Source organism: Colius striatus, chromosome 7 (genome assembly GCF_028858725.1).
Source record: "Colius striatus isolate bColStr4 chromosome 7, bColStr4.1.hap1, whole genome shotgun sequence".
Taxonomy (NCBI): domain Eukaryota; kingdom Metazoa; phylum Chordata; class Aves; order Coliiformes; family Coliidae; genus Colius; species Colius striatus.
In genome coordinates this window covers 28,094,931-28,120,699 of record NC_084765.1, presented here as the reverse complement: position 1 = coordinate 28,120,699, position 25,769 = coordinate 28,094,931, and the positions used below count along the sequence as shown (strand labels likewise).

Below are 25,769 nucleotides of genomic sequence, written 5' to 3'. Positions count from 1 at the left end.
AAGATGTGTATTTCTTGTAAAATCCTTTGTCCTTAGTACTTTAGAACCAACTGAAAGGCTCATTAACTCCAAAAAGTTGAATTCAGGAGCCTATTCTTCTCAATGCTTAGGATCTCAAACACAAGTCAGTCTGAAGATGTAGTACCGCATCTACTGTCTCAAAAGTGACCAAAGACCCAAGGAGAAAATAGTACTCTCATCACAAAGATTAACAGTCTCTGAACTTTTCCACTGTGAAGACTGAACAGACAAATTGGAGGACAGAAAAGAAAGATCAAAATCCTCTGGAAAGCAAATCCTTAGTTGCTCAATACTTAATACCTCCTCAAGCATGCCTATATTTTTCAAAACGTTACTAAACTCATAAATACAACAAAAACTTAATCTCAGATTAAAAAAAAAAAAAATAACCACCATCCCATCAGAACTGAAGCATTTTCTTTTCAAAGCTACTTAAAAGCTTGTGGCCACATGAAAAAACACGTACATGCCTAGACTTCCATGCTGAAATGCAATTAGAGGAAACTGCTTGATCTGGTTTTGGTTTACAGCAAGATTGCATGAGAACTAAAACCAAAACTCAATAAAGCATGGTAGCTTCAACAGTCACATAAAACTCAATAAAGCATAGTACCTTCAAAAGACACATAAAGTATTTCTTCCCCTTGGACTGACAAGAATAGATAAGGCAAATCCCGGACTGTGCTCTCAAGACTGCATGACGGTTTATGACACAGCCAAAGAAGAGCACAGAAATAAATGCCTTCTAGATGAGAGCTCATACAGTCTGGGCTCGCTGCTACTCTCACACAAGCTAAGGAACAGGGTATATTTGGCTCCATAGGACAGAAGTGGAATAAGGGTATTCTACTCAACTCTGTGCAGCAAACAAGATCGCAAATAAAAATATAAGTCAGCACTATATTGAAATTTCTACATTATTTTTACAGCAGAAGTAAAATTCAAGTTAAGTCTTAGGATGGTATTTTCTTGACTTTTAAATTATTGAAGTTGCCCACAGTCATGGTTTAACCTCAGCTGGTGACAGCCCCACACAGCTGCTCACTTACTTCCCCCCTGGCCGGATGGAGGAGAGAATCAAAAGAGAAAAAGCAAGAAAACTGGTGAGATGAAATAAATACAGTTACATAAGTAAAGCAAAACTGTGTGTAAACTAAGCAAACCAAGGGATTCATTCTCCATTTCCCCTGGGCAGGCAGGTGCTCAGCTATCCCAGGACAGCAGCTCCATCACTCGGAACAGCGACTTGGGATAACACAAGCCATAACTATGAACAGCCTCCATTTTCTTCTCCCCCAGCTTTATATGCTAAGCATGATGTCCCATGGTCTGGGATATTCCTTGGGTCAGTTGGGGTCATCTGTCCCACCTGTGGGATATCCCATGTGTCAATTTGGGTCACCTATTCCATCTGTGTCCCCTCCCAGCTTCTTGTGTACTCCCAGCCCACTTGCTGGTAGGGTGAGGAGGAGGAGAGGCCTTGACTTCATGTAAGCACTATTCTGCAGTAACTAAAACATCCCTGTGTTATCAACACTGTTTCCAGCACAAATCCAAAACACAGACTCACACTGGCCACTGTGAACCTGTGCCAAAACTAGCACATCCATATTGCTAGCATAAAATATTAATCTTTAAATAAAAGTTTACTTAAAAGAAACACCATTGCATAAACATCCCACTGCCTACTAAATTCATGTCTACACTGAACAGGCTAACAAGTAACATTTCAAAATTCATACTCCACAGGAGCTAGTTATGATTCAAATTCACCCAACCACATGCTTTAACTTGCAAGCACTATCTGATTGCAGCCTTCACAGTGCTGTCTGAAATAAAAGGGACAGAAGATGGTCTGAACACTTTCTGCTTCAGCTTTACACATCTAAGCTCATTTCCACTGGAAAAAATTCCACTGAAAAAACATCCAGGTACCTTTTCCCAACTATTGAAGGGAAAAACACAAAAATATCCTAAGTGAACGATATGCTGCTATTGAAATTTGTTCAGCTTCATATTAGCACAAGAGTTACAATTTGCCAGTGAGTTACACACAAGGATAACTCCCCGAGGCAAAGCTCTACAATTAGTTCCAGTTTATCCATAGATGACTCAGCCTTCTACTTTGATTACAGCAGAAAAGACAGACATCACATGCTAAACTGCATGTCATCTGTCCTGCAACAAATATGCTGTGAAACACCAGTGAGCTTCCGAAATGTGTGCCTATCTGCTCCTCACAAGCATAGCTTGTTTCAGGAATAGATCCCATAGTCCTTGGTTTGGCTGTTGCTCTTTTGCAATGCCCATATTGGGTCTGGGACAAGGTCAGCAGGTTGTTCTGACTTGCTAGTGTAACTCATCAAGCCTCAGCAAGTTGAGCATGCTATTTGTCATAGTGAACGGAGATATAATAAAGACTTAAAATATCCTGTTAAAATTCCTCCACACATTATTACTTTTACAGCAGACAGATCATAATTCAAACAAAACAATAAGCCACAATGTAGAATTCAATTATTAACAGCATTAATCGAGACAATGGAATTAGCTTTCCCCAGCTCTTCCAATGCTGGTAACCTGTGCAGATGTATCATTTAGAAATATTTTATAAAATGTAAATTGAAGCAAAATCCCCATACATCACAAAGCTACTCAAACCTCTCTTCTATGCTTAACATCTATACAGCTCCATGTACCATCTTGAATAATTTCTTAGTTGCTCCAAACAAAATTTCTTTTACTTGCAGGGTGTAAAAAGATTTGTTATGGAAGTATTTCTCCTCATAAAACCAGATACACGAATTCCAACAAACAGATTTTTCCCTGATGAAGCACAGAAAAGCTACACAGTTATTTGAACCCATCAGTGGAGCTATATACTCAACTCATTAGTTTTACAAGACTGTAATATGGGTTTCCCTGAGACTAGCACTGTTCAAATCCTGCACTGCCACGCCACACAAGTAACATACATAAGGAACCACGAAGCTAACAGGAAATGGGAAAGCAGTTATCAACAGTTCTGCTCCGGGATAAGGAGCTTGGAAGATGTTAAATGCACAAAAGCAGTTTTCAATAGGCTTCCAGTCTTTCCTCTGGGGAAAAAGAAAGATGGAGAACCTGACATTACCAGCGTAACTATTAAATCTCCCTAAACAGTGCTCATATCTCAAGCTAAGAAATAGAATAAGTCAGCCCAAGCCATTCTTCCATTAAAAGAATCATTTCTGTGATTCTGCAACTCTATATTGCCAGGAAGTTGATGCTGCTTCCCAAGAGAATCCATCACTTTCCAAAATTCATACAGGTTGCATCAAATCTCCAGGAGAAAGAAGTCCTTCTTCCAGAGTGGAGAAAAAAAAATGACACTGGAAAAGAATCCAAACAAAACACACACCTACATGCCTCAGTTCACATCTCTTGGATAGGATCTTGTAGTGTATTACTTTACTCTCTGATATTCTGACAAATAAAGGATATGTGAAAGGCTCACCAATTTGACAGAAGGAGTAACTTCAACCAAACAGCAGCTTTTGCAATTTTGAGATTAGATTCTCAACATACCTCAAAGGAAACAGAAGCAACTCCAAACCACATAAGTAACATTTATTTCAAAAAGTTTCTGCTACATCATTTGAAATGAAGTTTAGCCACAACCCATGCTACAATATGTATGCAGAAGCAGAGGGTTATTTCATGGCTGTTTTTAAACAGCCAGGTCTGGAAATCAAGAGACCAAGTGCTTAAAAATATGTGCAATACAAGGGTGAGTCTGAAGTTTTCACCATTCAGTATATAAAAAACTGTCATATCACAGTGTTTAAACCCTTACCAGTAAGTACTGTAGCTACTGCAATCCATACAGACAGTATGCTGAATTTTCTCTTGTTTTTCTGTTTTCTTATGATTGGTCATAGGAATCTGTGCATCTTCATAATGCTTTTTTGCATGGCCATTCACATACCTAAAATAAATGAAAATCAAAAAGACTTCTAATCTTAAACAGTTACTTAACCCACATTCATTGAAAATAAGAAAAAGGGCAGCCTGCTAAGCATCCAATATTTATTTATACAGGCATTAGAACAGGCAGTTTGCCTGTGTAAAAACATAGATTACATTTTCTAAGTCTTTACCTTTACTCTCCCATGTCCAAAGCAATCTCTCCATCTCCTTCAGAGCAACCAGAAACTGGTGTCCTTATACCAAATCTCAGCATATGGGCCCTTAACAGACTGATGCACCTTCACCACTGCAAAACCCATTATCTCTCTTTTTGCATACCCGCCATGTGGTTAGTTCTCCGCAGTGCTTTCCCATATACTCTTCTTGCAGCTCTGTTTCTCTCCACTCAGCATTCATCATCTTTGCGATTACTTTAACAGTGTGCCAACCCTCATATGAAAGTACATCCACGTTAAGCTTTCTCATTCTGCAGCACAATTTAATATTACAGCATAATATACCTAAGGACGTTCATTAATTTGAAAGGCTCTAGGGTTTGGGGGTCACATAACTGAGGAATAAATCTAAAACCTTACAACTCTTTGGCTGACACTATAAGCACTTTCACACTCAAAATCTGAGGTCTAGAAAATTAAGCATCTTGAATAAAAACAGTGTCCTTACAAATGTAAGCACCCAATGCATCAGCTGAAAATCATTAACACTTAGAAGTGCATGGCCAGATTTCAGATGAATTCCCTCCTTCCCTATTTCTTATTTGTTTAACTCAGCAATGCTAACCAATGGGAACTCTGCCAATGCTCAACATTAAGGTCTTTGTATTCCACACTTGTTCTCACCTGCAGGTATAAACAACTCTGTTAACGCAGCTGTGCTAGTCAAGGCACTGAAGGCATGGCGTTACCGACATCGCTGTGCTGGCAGAATCCTGCAGCAATTATGTCATAACCTGAATGAGACAGTTCTGCTTGCAGAGTTGGTTTTCTGCCTAATGGTTCAAATGACAAGTTTATAAAGCAATGCTCCCACCAGAAATGCTCTGCAGCTATAACGTGGTCAGTAACGTTTCCAACAACTCTAACCTGGAGGATGTACTTCAAGTAAAGATCTGGAAAGCCCTATTTCTCTTCCTTTGATTTCAAACATTTTCTGAACAGAGAATATGCTGTGTGCTTTCATGATACAGGTATACTACCTTCTTCTCATTCTTCTTCCTTTTGAGGATGGGAACAGTTTGGAAAGTCAAAATAAACTGCATAAATAACTGATTAAATGTCTACTAACTGCACACAAGAAACAGTGCATGTGTTCAATAGCAGTATTTTTAAAAAATTAGTAACAAGTAAAATATTCCAAACTATTTATTTCATATGACCACATAACATGAAGTCGCTCCCCCTCTCCCAGATCTCACCAAGTTAAAATTTATAAAATAAATGCATAAATACAAATATTTTTAAAAGACTTGTGAAAACTCTGAATAAGAGGCATTACTACAATTGTGACACTTATTGCTATCCAGATCAAAGAAACAAAACCTGGAGTTTATTGGATTCACTTTAGAAGATAAAGTCACTAAACTTAAACTTAAACTTAAGGATGCTCTTGCAGAATAAAAGCACACCAGCCCAGATGTTACCCTATAGATGAAAACATGTTCACATCTCAGATACTGTCTAAATGTCAACACTAACTGCATTCTCAATAATATGTGCATACCAAACATTCATGTAGCAGCAATTTTTCTACAATTACTCTGACATATAAACAACACCCCTGACCATATCATTGCTTTACACATTCTTTCAACTAATACAGACAAAAGCCAGGTGTAGTCTGAAGGAATTCTGATGTCAGCTAGTCCTTATACATTATAACAATAACTTAGTTCCAAAACTAAACCTCAGTACATTTGGAATTTTCTAAGCTGGACTGTTTTTCTCAAAATAAATTAATTTGTGGGCTTCCAAGAATTCTTAATAGTTTAACCTATTACAATAGAAATTTCTTTTACAAAATGGAACTTAAAATAGTTGACTAAATCACCAGTTCTCCAAGCTCTTTGAGCTGTGCAATTATATTCACTGTACACTTTTCATTTGGGAAAAAAAAAACCTGAGTATGATCTCTGGACTCGGTAGCAAAGAGTTGTGTTTAGTATAAATATACATTGTTTAATATGATCATGAAAGATTTATTTCACAGAATTACGAGGCATTCTGAAAAATTTTAATGAACTGCATCAGTGTGAAGTAAGTCAAAGGAAGAAGATAAAGGAATCATTAAAAATTTGCACACTAATACTTCGTACCCACCTTCCACAATGGACACTTGAGCATGTCAGACAGACCCATGGACTCTTATTTGACCGGCACACTAAAAAAGATTAAAAAGAAGTGTCAAATGAATTGGCTCTGATATTGCAGTTGTGTAACACATCCTGAGCACTAGCTATAGCTCTGCTGACTCCGTATTAGCAGCACACTTACATAAAATAGCCTGGCATGTTCACTAACCTATATGAGGGATTACACTAATTGACTGAAGAGCTACAGACACTGAAGTACATTAGCCTTCCTCTGGCTTGGATTTTAGTCACAGGCTACATTTACTTGTTACTTTCCAACAAAAAGTTAAGTTCATTTGTTTATGTTGCGTTCACATGTTGATTCTCCTTGATTTTGAAATAAAATACAGAAATATCAGAAGCACCACGAGCAAAAACACTGGCAAAGTTTAAAAGCCTTTCTTTTAGCTTTTCATAAGGCAGTTCACCAAATGCAGGACAAAAAGCTACAGCGCTTCACTTCTGTTTCATAAAACTTGTTACGCAAGAAGATATTTTAAAGATATTGCAAGAAAGTCTGGCAATCTGATAAACAGCATACAGAATCAGTTATTGTGCTACAAATGATAACACAAACCATTTATACGGTATCTATCCCCATGCTGCAGTGCAGGTAAAGGCTTTTTCCATAAAGATTCTTCTAAATGGAAGGGTTTAAAAGGAAAAACCAGCAGATACTAGAAAATGATAAAGCACCATCCCAGGGTAAAGGCATAGGAATGGGATATTACCACCCCTACCTCAACCCTGCAGCAAAGTCTACAAATTCAGATCAGAAACCAAATCTTAGTACATGACCCATGTAGGCAGAACACAGTAAAACAGGCAAGTTGAGTAAAATCCCCATTAGTCAAGTCAAGAAAAAGCATACGCAACTTTATAAGTAATAGCAATTTTGGAACCACAACTCAATTGACATGGAACCCTCAAACTTCGTTAGGAATTCCAATCTGGACCGTGTTATTGAAGAAAGGATGCTACAATATACAATGCTTAGATTTTAATGAAGGGGAATTGTTAAAACTATCCATTACCACAGAAATCACAGAAATAGCATTACATTTTCAAACACTCAAGTAATATTAGAAAAGAAAATTTAAATGCTAAGTGCACTTCTGCAAGGGCAGAAAATAACTTCAGTTATCCCCAAAATACAGGAGGTATGAAGTCGCCTTATTTTTTTGATACAGTATAATGAACTGCTTCTTGGAGTACCCTGTCAAAAAAAATCAGAGGCAGAACCAGACACCACAACCTTGAAGGTCTATAAAGCCAGGGGAAGAAGGGACAAAGACGGGAGGATTAAACCCTAGCATATATATAAGTGATTTATATTGGTACTTATTGTAGAAGAGCTTAAGAAGAGCCTTCCTGATCTGGAGTCAGACGTTAGAAAAAGAAATTGGGGAAGCTGAAGCATGCACGGAAGCTGCTGCAAGGCAGGACCACCTGCGCAGTCCAATTCAGAACTTTTAGCAAAACTCAAAAACAGGGTCACCAAGCTACAAACCGTGGTACATATCGAACTGTTAAGACCAAAGCCTATCAGAGAAAAACAAGCTAATGAAATAGAAAGAAACTCCTTTATCAAACTAAATGTTAATTAAAAAGAAAAAAGGAGAGGGTCAATTTTTGAGAGAGAAGTGACTTAACTGTTTAGAAGAGCTAATATACTCTGATAGACAGAAAAATAAACTACCTAACACTGCTTCTTAGATAATTGTTTTATGGACTTTAATTCATCATTACAAATGGTTGCTGTATTTCAACTCACAGGCTCAATTCAAACAATATTTAAGAATTTTGCTGTATTCACTGGAAAAAAAGAGTACATTCCACATTAATAGTGTTTGAAGTAACTACTTTAAACTCTTTAGTAAATACTCCAAAATTCTTTTCTTCAACTGCTCCAGTTATTACTTTGAGACCACAGGTCCTGATGTGATTTTATTTTCCAGAATTACACAGAATGAAAGGTAAAAAATTAACCAGAAGGAAACAGAAGCCAAAACCATTCATGCATGCAAACACAGATTAAGTGCTACATGAACAAACCACTACCCTACACTTTCCTTGCCAGGAACACGAAACAGTCTTTCTAGTATTAAAATACCAGCAGAAGTCTGAGAGTTTGAAATAACATTTTTGCTTTCATTGTTATCACCTGTGGACAGCAACGCATTATGATGCAAACTATTATTCTTACTTTTCACCAAGTACCAGACAACTACAATTTCACATTCAGGTACTTTAAATGCTAGCACTGTTTGTGTGACAGTGTTAACTTACACTGAAGCAGTGCTCATCCTGTAGAGTTCACACCAGGTTTAAGTGTTCTGCACAAAGCCAACAAACAAGTCCATCAGCTCTGCACAATCCCAAAAAAAACCATGTCCACTACAATTTTCCATCTTTCATATCAGGCGATAGGAAAAGATGGCTCATTTGTTTGCTTTAACTTTTTGAAAGAACTTTGCTCCAATTGCATCACATAAGAAATGTGTAGTTTATCTTCTGCACAAACATCTCCTCCCACAAAGAACTCAAACAACATGGATGTGACTCTCACTACGATTAAACACAGAAGCCAGTATTAAATTTGTGACCTACAGTTGCTCTGAGAGCATTACATATTTGGGTTTTTTTAAAGGTTCCTGAAGACTGCATTCTGTAATTCTCTGACATTGGCTAGATAGATACCTCCATTAAAGCTTGGCTCTCTAGGTATTCCTCAATTCAAATTTTGAAGCCGTTACTGTGTGTTAATAAACTAAATGAGGCTGGGAGCTTCAGGCGTTAGTTTGGTACCATGAAATACACAGCAAAAGCAGAGTCACAAGTGCGTGTTATTCCTTTCAGATGTCATATTGACATGAAGGCACTAGATTTAAAAGTAGACCAGAAACAAGAGACAGACATTCAAAGCAGATTATGCACTCCTGGAACTTGGCCCTTAGACTTGTATTTTCAGGTCACACAGTTACATAAAATAATGAGGAAAGACCCTCAAACCCATTTGTGCAGCTACATATGTCTTCTCTCGATAATCTGTATTCCAGCTGGGATTTGGGGTCGTCTTTGTCTCTTTTTTTAGTGCTATTTAAAAAAAGTGGAGGTGCACTACATTAGCACCTCCTGCTTTGGAATAAAGTTACGCTCAACAAACATCTTAACCACATTTTTAAAAAAACTCTTAATTATCTGTGTTTATTAAACCTTATTTAGTGCAATATGGGCTAAGGAATACTGGCTGCTTTCTCAGCTTGAACTAAAGTAGCTACTGCAACATTTGCCAACAGCCTCTTCTGCTATATTTTTAGAATAGCTTGAAGTGGTTAGGCAAAAGTGATACTAACATGTCAAAAGCGAAAGTAAACTTGCAATGCCACAATGCTGTCTGAAGCACTAAGTCATTTGCCATTTTTACATCAATATCAGCTTATCTGGAAGGCTATGAAGACACTTCATCATGCAATTGGAAAGGAAAATGCTATCTTTTGCAGAATGACTTCTCTAAGTGAAATCTGAAATACTCTCTGTAAATGGAGTATCAATCCATTCCAAAGAGAGCAATCAAACATCACTACATTTAGACTCATATACGGGAACATTCAGAGACATCCCTCCAGCTTCCACTTCCTGTAAATCATAGTGTTAATGTACATCAACTTATGCCAAGTACAGTGAGCAAGGTATGGTTAATCAGTTTGTCACTATCATCACAAGGCCTCCACCCCATCTTACCCTCATGATCAGTCAAATATGCCCTTCTGAATCTTGACTTTTTCCTTACTGAAAACTGACTCCAAGAGTAGTCTTGTGAAGCATGAACACTCCTGGCAAACACTGTGCTCCTTACAGAGCAAAGCTGCTGATTTCCGTTGTAGGAAAGTTACAACTATGTCAAAGTATACAAACAACCTATGAAACCAATAATCTTGTTTAAATAGCACCCTGCATAATTTAGAAACTAGCAAAAGAGAAAAGAAGCAGGAACCGGAAGAGACGAACAGGAAGCATATTCTGTAAGGAGGCCAAAATTAAGATACCTGCAAGATACACTGAGTACCAGAGACCTGGCAGTAGCACAGCCATGTGATCAATGCAAACTGGTCACTTTGCCAGTCACAGGAGTACAAGTGACCTGAGGCCATGGCTACTACAGAGCTGTGCCTGCATCCAAGTTTTAAAATAGTCCTTTATTACATCACTGAAGAAAAGGCCACAAAATATCAGCACAATACAAGCAATACTTTGGTCCTTCTGTTCAGAGCTCATTGAATGGAAACAAGATTAGGGTCACTAAACTATTTCCAATAGTCTCCAGGCCTTTACAAAATGACCTGGACTCTGTTGCCAAAAGCAGCTGTACCAACACAACTATCTTACTTGTATAATTAAACTACAATAACACAATGACTGGCACAGAAACATCTTTGGAGTAAGTGACCTCTTTCAGCTCAGCGAATGTTTACATAGTAGAGCTGCTATACTGATACAAACTAAACTGAGAAAGGCCACTGGTACTCCACTCAGTAGCCACACAAGAAGCAGTATCTGCACTGCTATACTGATAGTGTGCTGAACAAATTGTCCCACAAACATAAGCACTTGCTGACAAACACATACATACACTACGTATGTATAACATGCTCTGTGTGTAGCATGCATACACATGCTATACACACACATACATATATATATCTAAAAAAAGAATATTACCAAAGGATTCTTGAGAATCAGACTTACATTTCCTTTCCCATAGCTGTAACTTCATTTGACTTAACAATCCCTCAGTGCCCCGTAATTAAGATTTGGTAGCAGGACGTTATTCCACGTTTTACTCTTAAAAAATCCTGAACAAACGCAGCAAAAAAGAGCTGGACAGTCTCCACTAACAACACGTGAAGAAAAAGAGGAGCAATAATCTGCATACCAAAATGGGAAATCCCTGCTTTGTGAAACACAATCCCTCTGTCTGTGACGTACCAGGCCTTAAGAAACAGACTAAAAGCTGCCTCCTCCAAAGATCTGGAAGTGAAGGTGAGAGAAACTTGCCAGAAAAAATCCTGGGAAATGAACACAAAGGGTAGGAATACAAAATTCTGCACAAATATCTAACCAAAATTATGCAAACTTCCTTATCAGTAACATCTCAAAGGAGATTCAGAGCATTTATCAGAGAGTCCACTTTCATTTTACAGACTGAAAAATGGAGAACAAGGACCAAACACTTACCAAAATAATTTTATCAGCAAAGAACAGAACTGAGCCTGATATCCCTAACATTTTAGTCCCTTTTTTCTTTTTACTTGCAAGCAAAGGTGAGACATCTCAAATGCAGCACTCTGCACAAAATGTCCAAAACAGCTCTGAATTGAAGATCTAGAACTTCCAATATGCACCATACAAGAGGAACCATGCATCCAAGAGAGTCATCTACAAAAGCCAGTATTCTAAGTAGGGACGTGCTGAAGTTATGAGCCCATAAGAAACATCAAGGAGACAAAACTGTTGGATGTGGTCCCTTCTCCAGGCTTACATGCTGGGGTTGCAAAAAGGCTGTGTTCACCACTGGAATTTATAGCTTTGGAACTCATTTTGGATGCAGGCAAAATGACTTTTCAGAGACAGAATAAATCAGCTGAGGACTTTACTCCAAGAAATCCCCATTCACTTGAGATGTGAACACCATAGGTTTAATGCAGACACCTCCTACGCTTGGAAGGCTTTTCTTCCAAACTATTCCTAAGCGCTGAGAAAAGATTGACAATTTCTTCTGTTACAAATGGCACTTCCCATGAACAAGTAGCTATGCAGGGGAACAGTGAGACAAAGAAAGAGAGAGAGTGACTTTCACCAAACCTAGCATTTACAGCTTTTACCTAGGCTGCAGTCTCTGCAGCAATGAATATCCATGCCTTCTATATTCAAAATCCAGCAGATGAAACATTCAGTCATTAGAATTGAGGCTGAAACCAAGGATTTTCCTCTCACAATGTCCAAAACACAACAATACAGAGCTGCTTGCACTCTTTCCTTCTGACCCATAAACTCAGTTATAAACCAGAATATACAGCAACACAGCTTTTCAGGGAAAAAATCAGAAGTCTTACTCAACACCAGTCAAGACCATAAAGACATCTGGATATATGCAGAATCAGACACTCTGGAACTGAAAAAAAACACATTATTAGCAGAATCAAAGAAGTCTAAAAAAATCTACAAGTCTTCCAAGGCAAGTCTATTTTTACAGGCAGCATGTAAAAATTTGTAACAGGACACACAAGTTACTTAGTATTAAGTATACATGGATGAACACAACTGATCTTGTTCCCAGTTGACTTTGCATTCTTTTATGTATTTAAAAGGACAGTTGCTACAAGTATCCATGCAAGTGTTATTATCTGACCCTATTGCCTGTTTACATTCAAGAGGAACCAGAAATACTGAAAGAAGTGTCTCAACCATACAAGTTTATAAATCCTAAGACAGGGCAGGCATTAACTTATACAGAAGCAGACCATATTCTGTATAAGCACACTTATACAGAAGTCACACGTAGTAGTGTGACTTAAATATTGAGTCACACTACTACAGCTGTTAATTTTTGGGGGGGGGGGGGGGGGGCAGGGATTTGGAAGATGGGTGGGAAGTGGTGTGTTTAAACTATATACACATCTAGTAAGAGTATGTGCTCTACATTTTAAGAACTTCAGGCTACTCAATTCCAGATGAGCAACTCTAATGAAAACCAGGTGACTGAAAATGGAAGTAAATGTTACAAGAGCATATTTTCAATCTTGAGTAGGCTAAAAGCCCATTCTAGGCAGAGAAATCAGGAAGAAGGAAGCTTACAGGCTTTGAAAACAGGAGACATGGTCCACACCTTCCTTACAAGCCAGCTGTTCTACTGTTTATGTTTTAAAGAGTATTCCCATTTGTTTTCAAGCCTCATTTCACATTATGCTCTTTTTTCCATCATACCTGCAGCCCCAGTACAAGAAATCCATAAATGGACTGAACTTGTTCTAATCTGTTTGATATTAGAAAAATAAATATTCTATTTTACATAAGTTTCTTTTGTTAGATATCCTTATTGCATTCAAGTCAAAATGAAACCAGAGGGGAAATGTTTTTTTAATTATACTACTTAAAATGTTTTGTTTTAAAATCAGCTAACACCCACATACTAAAGATAAGAAAGGATGAATTTTAAATTACATTTAAATCAAAGCAAGAGAATTCACAAGGAAGTAAAATTCCTGGTAAGTATTACTAACAATACAAAAATGTTAACCATTCTTTCAGTGTTTCATGCCATCATAACAAGGAGATGCACAATAAATGTCTCAACAGTATCAAGTCTTCGTATGACCCAAATCACATTCAAATTGAAGAGAATTCATATAGACTCTGAAGAAATTTAAAGAAAGAAACAAGTAAAGAAACTACCTTCACCTTACACCCATGGAAAAAAAAACAACACAGTTATATCTTCTGCTATCATTTTTCAGTCCAGTTTAAAACAAGATTACGTTTTTGGTGAGAAAACAAACAATAGGTTATTTTACAATAGTGACTGAACTTATGAAATCAAGTTGTATTTGTGTTCATGCATAATGGCATATGTGGTTTCCTCTTCTTTTTCACTAAATAAAAGCATTGCTCAGTCTCATTTGAGAAATTTCAGATGGTGCAATAGAATCACTATTGCCACAGAAAATCATATATAATTCAGACATACTGAAGACAGGGGTAGATGAACAAACGTTTGTAGAATAAATAGGTCACTGAAGTCCCCAACACATTCCTAACACTGAAGAATGTTTGCCAGAGAACACTGTGATTAGCTTCATCTGCATGTAATCCACCTCCCTGGTTACGCTCAACCACATTGGCTTACAGTTCGGTATTTGGATTACGCAATCAGAATGCCACACTAAAAAACTTGGAAATTAAAAATCGCATGTTTTTACATTACTGCCAGTGTAAACCGACATGTCAATTCCTGAGGAAGTGGTGAAACGACCTCGTGGGGCAGGAGGGAGGGAGTGGGCGGGAGGGGAAGGGATTAAGTGAAAAAAGTGCAAAACTCAAGCCTGACCACTTATAGCACCGAAATACAAAGACTAGTAGAGCATGCTATGCTGCTTTTGTTATGGTAAAGAAAAAAAAGTCAGGTAGCACTACAAATCACATACAGCAACACTAATCTCTCAGGCTGCAGTTGATTCCATTTTTTGGCAATTTAGTCTTTCTGCATGTCAAGTCAAACTTTAGGTCACGAAACATCAGCTGTTTATCTTTTTGCATATACCACATGAATCACATTCCTAAAGGCAACAGTGAGAAAAATATGCATTACTGAAGAGGCAAAGAAGTAACACATTAGTACCAGGTTTATTTTACTGCACAATTATGGCCTAAAGAATTTTTTAATTATTACCTCTATTCCTTCTTTACATTCTAAAAATACTTTCTAGTGGTTTGGCTACTTTTGATAATTACTATCTAAAGTTAAATACACATATATACTTCTGTATTTTAAAACTGAATGCTTTCTAGCCCTCACAGAAAAACAGAGAATGTTCCTCCTTATAGTAATAGCATGCCAAGGAAAAAAAAAGAAAAACAATCTTTATGTTAGAGCAAGACACGCAATATTAATTTTCAGACAGAAAAAAACCACTGCAAAGCCAATGGTGTAAACACAATTTTTAAACTCTTAAGGAAAGGAATCTTCTCGAGTCAGTTCGCAATCAATCGCAGGTCAAAATATTCAAGCTGGAAATAGAAGGGAAAAAGGTATTGATAAGGACTTCCAACCCCCACCTCAAAGCCTGATAGTACCAGCTTGCTTTAAGGTAAAAAAAAAACCTGTCTGCTTGCAATATACTGAGGGGGCAGGCTCACTTCCAAAAGAATCACCTTATTTTGCCAGGTTGCCTGTGGGTATCGTGATTAGATTCAAATGGGTAATAATATCTGTCAATGAAATTTCATAACCACATTTACAAGATCCAAAATTATGCAAGATATTCCAAAGGTGGGGGGAACCCACAGTCACTAGAGGATTGCTTTGACATACCAGTTAAGATCACTGAATGATAAGGGTATTCATTGTGTCATGTGCAGTTTAATACACTCTCTTATAATCAAGGAAATGAATCACTAAGGACACAAAATCTAAATTGCTCATATAAAAAGGACACCATAAAGCAATGAATACTTTATCAAATATAATTCTAATTCATTCCACAAATAAAATGCTTTCTGCAATAATGTCAAAATAAAAATAAAAAAAGCCTTAACTACTTTTCAGATCTAAATTTCCGATTAAATTGCACTTTCTAGCCTCCATGGATTATTTTAATTAATGGCCTTTAACTACTTTTTACCTAGGCAACTAATGTTTGTTAAAACAGAAAGCAAAGCATGAACAGGTTACTATATAGAGTGGCACTGATCAAATGACAAATGGCTGGAAGCTTAATTTCTTTCAAAACCCAGTCCTACTCTGTGGCCTTAGCACCTTACAATCATCAGAAAAAATGAAGAATAATGCATTGATCTTGTTTAACACCTGCACATCTTGAAGGGATTGGGAAAGGTAGGTGAAAGTTACTATCCTGCTTATACTTAAACCAGTTGTAATGAGATCTGTACTAACCTGTGGATAAATCAAGAGTCTGCCATGCAGCCCTGAGTCTCTCTCCTACACACTGCGCTGTGCCCTGTATATCCCACTTCCCCTATCCTGTCTCCTTATATGGTACACTTTGAAGTATCATTTCAAAACATTAATTTTTAGTTAGATCATTAAATACTCTGTAACAATCAGTAGTAAAATCAGTTCTTCAAAGTTTTATGTAATGAAAAGGAAAATTTGGAAAAGCTTAAGAGACCAAAACTGAGGCCCTTCAATCCATCTCAGTAAATGGGACTGTAACAGATTCAGTTCCAAAGCACTATACTGTATCACACTACTGTCTCCATGGTTAGCTCATATATCAGTAACCAATTCAAATGGAGAAAAAACATTAACGGTTTTGAAGGAAAACATGACTGACTCTAAAAAAAAACCAATAAAACCAAATCTAACAAGCTTTACTTCAAAAGACAGACAGGGAAATGAATTTAAGGGGATATAACAACCTATGAAGTCTGTAGAGTTACTAACAAGCATTCCTGCATCACAGTGACCCAGGGAAATACATAAAAAAACACCCAACTTCATTTTAAAGTGATTAAATTTTAAAAAGCAAATTAATTTTTTTAACATACTTATTTTGTTATTTTAATTTCAAAATAGATCTGGTATTTCCAGGGCAAATACATTTTTCAGCTGTAAGGTGAAAAATAACCCTCACACACACCACTGGGTCTACACGCTGCCCATGAGCTTACCCTACATGCAGCTGACTGAACAGATCTTTTCATGGGAAGAAGGGCTTACCTAACCCTCTCCAGTTTTAGTGGGCCCTCTCCACTTCTCCTGTATTCTAGTGAGAATAGAAGGAAAGAGGAAATTAGGACCTCAAGTAACAAAAAGGAAAAAGCAAATGGAGAGATAAATACTCATGGAGTTGGAGGAGAAACACTAAAACAGTACAATGCCAAAACCCCCAGTGTGGCAGACTGCTGTTACCTACCCCAAAGAAAAGAGAGCAGTGTAACTGACTTAAGTGAGAAAACAAAAACAGAAACGGGAATGGAGGTGGAGGGAGTGTGTGCGTAGAGAGCAGGTGTGGACAACAAAAAACCAGAAACACCAAAACAAAAATCAAAAGCAGTCTGACCCAGTACAGTCATGTTCTTGGAAGTTCTACTCAGCCCAAAAACGTTTGTTCTTACATATAAATAAAACATTTCCTGATAGTCAGGGTAACTGTGAACTAACTGAATTTGCTAAATAATTCAGTAAATTTCACAGGAAAAATGTCATTATTTGAGCATGTGGATTTCCACCATAATCAAAGAGCTTCCTTCTGCTAGCTCTCCTATGCACTTTTTATGATCCCAGTGTCATTTGCAAATGCCACAATGTATGTCTCTGACCAACTGTGAAATTACAGCTCTTACTCAACAGAAGTCAGAATGCAAGAAACAGATGCCAGGCAAATATATTTAGCTTTTGCAGGAAATACCAGTCTGCAGCCAGAATTGCTCTTCAATATCTAACAAAATGATGTTATTTCTAGAAAAAAAAAGTATTCAACTGATGAAGATCTGAAAAGACCTTCAGACTTGCACAGGTGTGCTTAGAAGATTGCAATCTCACCTAGGTGAGGCATGGCTCCCTGTGGTTTCATGAGTCTATGAAAAGTTGTTGAGAAATACCACATCTGAGCCGTTCCAGAGTACTTTTCATAATTACATGATTTGCACAACAGCACTGAAGGTGTGGCACATCATACAACTTCAACTGATTCAGGCTGTGACACTTTGCAGTCTTGCCAATGCCTCCAGCTACTCTGCTTTCAACTTCAGCAGAAGTTTCAGAAATTAAAGTGCATAGAAAGACTATGCTCTAATTGGAATTAGCAGACATCTGCATGCAGTATTTCACATGACAGCACTGATCAAAAGCCATTTTCAGTTTCTGTACCATTTCTACTTTATATGTTCATCTCCTTTCCTCTTAAAAAGCCCAATTAGAGTAACAACAACAAACTGCCTGTGGATCTGCAAAAAAGCATCCCATGCTCTTTTGATAGTCTTAGAGCTCCTCAAAGTAAATGTGTGCTGCTTCCTGCACCACTTACCGTACAGAGCACACTTGATGGGATTAAATACTCATGGGAAAGCATGTCATTTTCTAAACAAGAATGCTTAAATTCTCAGACTTCCAAACTACACAAGAGAAACAAAACAACCATCGTAGAGATAACGTAAAAATGAACGCACACCATTCCTCTCGAATTTGGAGCAAAAACATTCATACTTGGATCAACACACTTGGTGTCAATGCTTCCTCTTACTTCTTTTTTAAGTCTTCCTTCATCACAAGATCTCCACAACAATTCTCTCAGGTAGCTTCAAGGGGAACTGAGTTGGGCCAAAAGAGCAATTCCAGCTGGTGCACACGCTCTTCCAATCAATTCCCTCACTTCAGTAATGCTACCTTCCAAATATCAGTGTCAAATGCAACACCTCTCCATTATACAGTAACACAGTATTCAATATAAATAACAACATTCAAAGTGCCTCCATGTTACCTCGTGAACTTATTGTTGCAATCGGGAGGGTTTTTGTGGAGCGGCAGGAAAGGTACTTAACCAACATGCATCACTCAGCTCCTCAAATCGCAGAAAGACAAGATCATGATAAAAATAGCCACTGGCAGCCTGAATTGAGAACTCGCTCTCCAACCTATGCTGCAATGTTTTGCTATCACTGCTGGCAGGTCACGTGGCTGCCAGAAAGCTTCCTGTATCAGTATCTTCGCTTACTCTCCTTTTCTGGAAAGATCAGTAGCAACTCAGAACAGGACTTAGAAAAAGTTCTGAGTCATTTTAAGATGATGTGCTTGATGACAGAGACCTTATTACTACAGACTGCAGAAAATTACCTCCTAAGTATTTTTCTCCAACTGAGGCCACATCACCAACAAAAGGAACCAAGTCCACAGAACTGCAGAAAACAGCAACAAAAGCAGTAGAAAATGCATTCATTTATACATTTTGTTTTCTCTGTTTAATTTTATACTACCAAGTTTCAGCAAAACCAGCAAATAAGAAATGGGTTTTATTGCGAGTTGCCAGAAACCAGCCTTCCATTGCCCGAAAAAAAATCATTTTACTAAAATGATCACAATCAAGAAATAGATGGCACTCTAAGTACCATTAAGGGAGTTAATGTAACAATAACCATGTATTACTAACTAGACCTGAAAAGGGAAGCACTACATTTTACTATTCTAGTAGGAATGCTAAATTTATTTTTAAAAAGAACAATTTTCATTGGTTTTAAATTAACCACAGACTGCCATTCATTCATGGGAACATTTGAAACTTAATGCCTACCTTTTTCTCTGGCCAGTCATCTATGCGAGTACTGTGTGACTTACTATCTTAATTTTCTTTAAAAGCATAGCAAATAGAGACACTCCCCTAGACATGGTATAGTCATCAATTTACTCAGTTCCAGTGTCCAGCACCTTCTTCCTGCTTCACAGCCATAGTATATCAGTTGATTGCCCAGTAACTGGCTCTTCCTGTAAGTGTCAGTTTAAGAAAAAACATCTAACAACAAAGAAAAATCTGTTCTAATCGCTGACCTTGTCTCTTGAGAAGCAGCATGCCCAACCAGGCCGTGTAGCTGTAAAGTGGGTAAGTTTTGAAGTTGGAAAGCAACTATTTTTAGTTTTGGTCGTTTTATCTTTTTAAAGTTCTCTGATGGGTGGTTCCCTACGGCCATATGCTTCTTGCTGACAACTTTGCTTACCCTTCATACTTGGAAGATAACAGACCTACAAGAGTTAGACTTCTTGGCTTTTCTTTTCTCAGCAAAGAAACATTAGGGACAACAGATTTTCTTGTACTCCTCCATTCCTTCTAATCGCTCTCCATATTATTTCACTGTAAAGTGTACTCCCTCTAAAATCAAAGGCATTACAGAGTAAAATAACTGGTTTTGCCAAAGGAAGTAGCAGCACTACCACACCTTGGCTCCAGGAAACTGCAATCAGGGAAGAACTCAAGTAAGCAGCAGCCTTCTCACACGAAAGCATGGATACTGTGAGACAAAGGACAACCATCTTTCCCTTAAAACAAGGAATATCTAAAATATATTTACCATTTCAGTGCTTCTGATCCATCTTTCCAAACCGAGTCTTTCTCTCTGGTGCCCACAGGCACAAGTCACCACAGTGCTGCTCTAACAAGGGCCTGCTTCCTATATCAAGCATACTTCGTTGCCTCTACTTTCATATTGAGCAGAACTAAACACATTGGAGTAACAGCAAACAAAAACATGTGCCAAAAATGACAGCAATCATCGGAGGTTATCTGCATAGAGGCATGCAATGATCCTTTGGAAAATTAAATGTAAGACACTTTGGGCACGGTACCTTAAAAGTGGAAGCCCCTGAACAAACAAGATCATAGGAGGGACACTACTGAAGACATGATACATTTCAAAGGAGGCAATTTGTATTATTCAATCAGTAAGCAAAGCACTAAAAAAAAGATGACACCTACACTCCTACTGACCCACAGAGCAAAGCAGGCAAGCCTGACTCCTACACACCCCACAGACCACCTTGGATGGGAAGGAGGGTGGGGGGGCAAAAGTGTCGCCTTCAGCCGCAACAATCGAATTAAAACGACACTCTCCAAAGTCTTTCCAAAAATTACTTTTTAGGGGAAAAAAAAGTAATCTCAGACATCTCTAAAGAATACCCTGACGCCGCAGCAGCCCCCGGCAGCTCTCCTCTCAGCTCCCCGAGGAAGCGAGGCAGGCTTCCTCGGGGCAGAGCTAAGAACGCAGCTCCTCCGGCAGACAAAAGGAGCCAAGAGCCGCGATCTCGCATTCCTCCGCGCCTGGCGGGGCTGGGGGCGCCGGCCCCGCCGCAAAGTCTGCTGCCTGCCTCGGGCGCCTGGCCGCGCCGCTCCGCCGGACAAAGCTGCACAGGCAAGGCCAGCGCGGTACCGGGAGCTGCCCCCCTTCACCCCTGCCGAGACTCCGCCGGGAGCACAAGGGGTAAAAGGGGCAGCGCCGAGACAATCCCCCCTTCCCCCCCGTTCACCCGGAGCGGAGTCCCGCGGGGCGGCGCGGTGGGGGCCGGGGCAGCCTCCCGCTTGCGTGCCCCCAGACGCCCCCCCTGGCCGCGGGGCAGCGGACGCCCGCGCGGCCCACGGCGGCCGCGGGGAACAAAGGAGCGGCCGAGCGGCGACGAGAGGCGCCCGCCCGCCGCGCGAGGCCCGCGGGGCGCCCGGGCCACCTCAGGCCGGGAGGGCCCGCGCAGCCTAGGCCGCGCCGGGCGCACTCACCGCTGCAGCACCAGGAGGAGGGCGAACCCTGCGGGAACTTGGCCGAGTCGGGTGCGATGCAGACGCTGGAGCCGAGGTGCGGGCACTCCATGGCGGGTGAGGCGGCGGGGCGCGGTGGGCGGCTCCTCGCGGCACTACAGTAACGGCGCCCCGCGCACAACAGCCATCTTAAGGCCAACCTCGCGATCCGCGCGCCGGGCTTTGCGGGCAGCCGCCCTCCCGTCCGCGCCCAGCGGCTCCCTCACCCCGCCTCCCCGCCGGGCTTTCCGAGGAGCCGGCCTCCCATCCGCCTGGCTCCGCCCGCCGGGCTTTCCGCGCCGCCGCCGCCACTTCCCGCGCGGGTGAGGCGGAGCGACCCGCGCCGCGCCGGGTAGGCCCCCGCAGTGAGCGCGAGCGCTGCGCGCCCTGCCCGCCCCGGCGCTGCCAAAGGAGCCGCGCGAGCCCCGCTCCCCGCGCAGCGCCGCGGCCGGAGGGACAGGCGGCGAGGCCGCGCTCTGGCGGCTCCTCGGGGCGCCGAGGAATGCGCAGGCAGCGGACGGCGGCCTGAGGGAAGCCTGCGGCGGCCAGGCCGGCGGTGTGCGTCTCGTGCAGGCGAAGGCCACCGCCGGCGGTGGTCGCGGAGCTGCGTTCCGTCCCATCTCCTCCCCGGAGGTGTTTCACACCTCTCTGCCGCAGGTTTCCGCACCGAAGTGCAGTGTCGGGCCCAAACTCTGCCACTGGTGCCTTGGGGCATCAAGCGCGGGCCGGAGCGGGTGTGCGGGCACTGACGGATCTGCCGGCACCGGGGGCCGCTGGCGTTCTCCTGCGCTCCGCTCATAAAAGTGCTGTGGCTTTGTGCGTGTGAAGGGAGACGTGTGGAGAGGCCGATGCTGCGTTCAGGCAGCTTGTTCCTTAAGATGCGTTGCCTGTGGCGTGGGCTTGCTGCTTGAGCTGTCTAGAAAAGCTCCGTGGTTTAACTTCTCCCAGAGACAACGGGAAGTCGTAGCACTGTTGTGTCTCTGCTGATTACTTGCAAATATCTTCACCTCACACCTTTTTAACAGTTGCCTGGTTTCAAATGTAGCTTGCTTCCGAATTTCCCCCTCCACGACTGCAGCCTTTAACTTGAAAAGACATGAAAAGATGTTGTATTTCCAGGCAATGCAGAATAACAGGATTCAGCAGTTTGCGTGCTTATGTTGGATCAAAGCGAATGTTCTATTAAAAATACTTCCTTTTCAAATGTAGCAAATAAAGTCCACCACCGTAATACCCAGAATAGTGGGGAATTTAAAAATCTGAACTGCAGCTCCTGTACAGTGGGAGTTTTATAGACCTTTTACTACAAGTAACGTGAGAAATACAGTTTTGTCACTGGTTTTGTGTTGTGTGACTTGTGTATGGACGGTAAAACCATCTGTCTCAATGTATGTTGCATGACACAGCACTATTTCATAGATTATTTTATAAACTGATAGTTCTGTATGGATTTACAGATAACTTTAAATATTCATATCAAAGATGTCTTGGTCGTCACACATTTCCTTGGTAAAATGCTGCTTTTTGCCCACTTTGTTCTTTTCCCTGCTTTTTACACAAGAGGGAAAAATAAAGAGCATGAAAATTCCAATTTTCCACAGCTTCACAGACTACTTCGACTACACTCAGAGGAGTTAGTTTGCTTTGGTAGCTGTGTAGTTAGAGGCAGAATTAGATCATAGATAACTGTACTATGAATTAAATGGCTGCAAATGTTATCTTGACCCAAAACCACCTCATGTAACTCTGGTCCTTCACAGTTGTCACATCTGATCAATCAGGCAAGTAATATTCCCAACAAATGTTTTACTGGTTCTATAGAAAGCACATATTTGCATAGTTTTCCAATAAATACTGTATAAACAGAGCAAAAATCAATTGGGAGGACAGAATTTTAAAACTTGTTCCATACAACACAACTTTGATATACCTCTAAGAAAGGTAGTTGTGTTTAGCACATTTATTAGCCAAGAGGTCCTTTTGTTTCTTCTCTTCCCTTTGACCTCCACTCTCTTCCACAATGTATAATGAAGATACACATTCAGTTAAAGCAGCAGTTTGACTACAGTTGCTTTCAGTCTTTTCCAAGCAATGCATATGTGTAATTTTCTTGTCATAACCCACCCATCCTTACACAAAGACAGAAAGAAATGTCAATATATCTACCCTTCTCATTTTGCCCTCTGTAGCAGTGTTACTTGACCCTCTCTCAGAAGTATTTTGCAACCAGAGTTTAACCAAAACAATCATTTCCCTGTGTGGATTGTTAGCACTGTATTTAAGTCTTTAAGAAATAAAAAAAATGGTAACCAAGGATTAAATATGGTAAACATGTTTAAATACTTCTAAGTGTCTAGTTTCATTTTAGCACTCCCATTCATGACTTTACATTTGTTGTAGCTGGAGAGGAGAACCAATTCCTTTCCTAAGTAAACAACACCAGGGTCTGTCTCAAAAGAACAGCGTGGCCTTGCACAGTCTCTGGAGCTAACTCCTGCCAGCATGAACCGTTACATCTCTACTAAGGGGAGCGTATTGAAATTAGTAGAGCTACAATACTTTGTATCAGAGCAGTTTTTTATAAGCGTAGCCACGTTGGAAGAGCATCTTCTGGCAAGATACTAATAGATCCAAGTATGAGGTAAGAGTTAATAAGAGATGGCAATCTTATTTTCCAAAGCCCCTCCTGGACTTGACAGAACAACTGTCTGAAGGGGGCAGCAGACAGGAATGGGTGTTACTTTTTGAGGTGGGGTGGGAAATGTAGAGTGGGGGACTACTAATATGTTTAAGAGAAGATGAAACGGCATAATCCATGCAGTAAAACTGTAATGAATGTAGTGGACTATGGAAGAGTGACATCCTCAAAAACGTTTAGAGATACAAGGCCTGTGTACTGCTTTTTCTTAGAGTTCCCCTTTTTAGTCCAGAAGGTTGTAAACTTGCAGGCGTTTAAAAAAAAAAATCAAAACATTGGTTTAAGAGGTCTTTGACCATCATCTGTTATCTTTATTTTAAGATGTGACTATTCAACTTGCAATATTACACACAAAGAAAAATGTTCCTTGTCCCCTGGTATGGAGTTATTAGGATCCCCACAACAAAAGAACAAAAGGTACTTGGAATTGCCAGGAGGTTGGGAGAGACTGCATGACTCTACTAAGCCTAGCTTTTTCTCCAATGACAGACACCAGTTATAACTTCTCTGGGCAGCATTTAGCCATGAAAAGCTACTAAATAGGTGTCATCTTACCAAGATAGGCCCTTTATCTTACATCCCTGTTTCATTTTTAGGAGCCAAAACCATCCGTGCTGTGTCACTTTTTTCTTTTGCAAGACAATAATGGAGTTTTATTCCTCCTTTCATTTGAGCTATTCAATGAGACTCTCTGAACAGTGTAATTTTGCCAAAACATCTGCATGTTTCTTCATTGTAGTTGCCGTGCCCACAGCAAATGTGGTAGCTTTTAATTATTTTTGTCTCTGGTTGCCACGATAAGTACTTATGTAAAGATGATTCAGTCTGTTAGGGAATCATGATACATAGCAGTTATCACATATGTAAGGATGAATAAGGATAATTTAGAAGAGCAATAAGTATATTTGTAATGCAGCCTCTGCCTACTGAAAAATAATTGATCAATTATGCAACTCTATGAACACTCAGTTTTAAGTGGCTTGCAGTGGGGCATACATGTTGAATGCAGAGGAAAACTGGAACAGAAGCTCTGGGTATAATTTTCAGGTTGCTTTATCAGTAAGATTTGTTGAGTACAAATTACTCGACTTGGAGCTGAGACCCATCTTTTGTTCCTATCCTTCAGATCAGAGTAATTTAGGTGACAGCTAAATGAAATCCTACAGCCATGCTTATATTGGGTGCAGTTGTTGCAGAACAGGAGTCTGTGAATTAGCATTATAAATTTCTATTTAATATAGCACATCATTGTCTTTCCTACAACAGAGATATTCCACACAACATCCTCTTGTGGGATAGATGTAGCTGTCCAGCTATGCTACAGGCACCATCTGAGCTTGTTGAGCACACATGCTGGAGTCTTCCTATCTCTACAGCTAAACACCCATCCTCAATTTCTAGATTAAATGCATAAAGACAGAAAGAAAGAATATTGTTTCTTCTTTCGTAAGTGGCGAACTCAGAATGTGTGAAATGAGATTGAGAGATGCCTTTAAGACTTGACTGAAAAGGATATTAGCAAGCCTTTTGCTTTGTGCAAATAAAGCAGTATTAAAATACTACTTGCCAATCCAGACCTAGTAGAAACTTCATAGATTTGGCTTTCACTTCTAATTTCCCAAAGGTGTAAAAGTGAAACTTTCAGGTAAGATGGCAATAGCAATGGAGACACACAGAAACCCATCACAAGGAAATGAATACCCCATTGTGGATGCAGCTC

The 25,769-nt window shown here is 40.0% G+C and overlaps 1 protein-coding gene across 2 annotated transcripts in view; it reads right to left on the bottom strand.

Moving 5' to 3' along the window:
• The window catches only part of USP3 (ubiquitin specific peptidase 3), a 42,148-nt gene extending 20,556 nt beyond the window's left edge, over positions 1-21,592 (bottom strand). The window contains exons 1-3 of one of the 2 annotated variants that reach the window (XM_061999395.1): positions 21,334-21,592; positions 6,306-6,366; positions 3,857-3,988 (exon numbers count right to left, since the gene is read on the bottom strand). In XM_061999395.1, coding sequence (XP_061855379.1) covers positions 3,857-3,988; positions 6,306-6,366; positions 21,334-21,424 — 284 coding nt within the window. In that variant the 5' untranslated portion in view covers positions 21,425-21,592. Of the gene's footprint in view, positions 1-3,856; positions 3,989-4,829; positions 4,910-6,305; positions 6,367-21,333 lie in introns of those variants that run through there. The other variant, XM_061999396.1, reaches the window with a different exon arrangement.
• Positions 21,593-25,769: the final 4,177 nt, after the last annotated feature.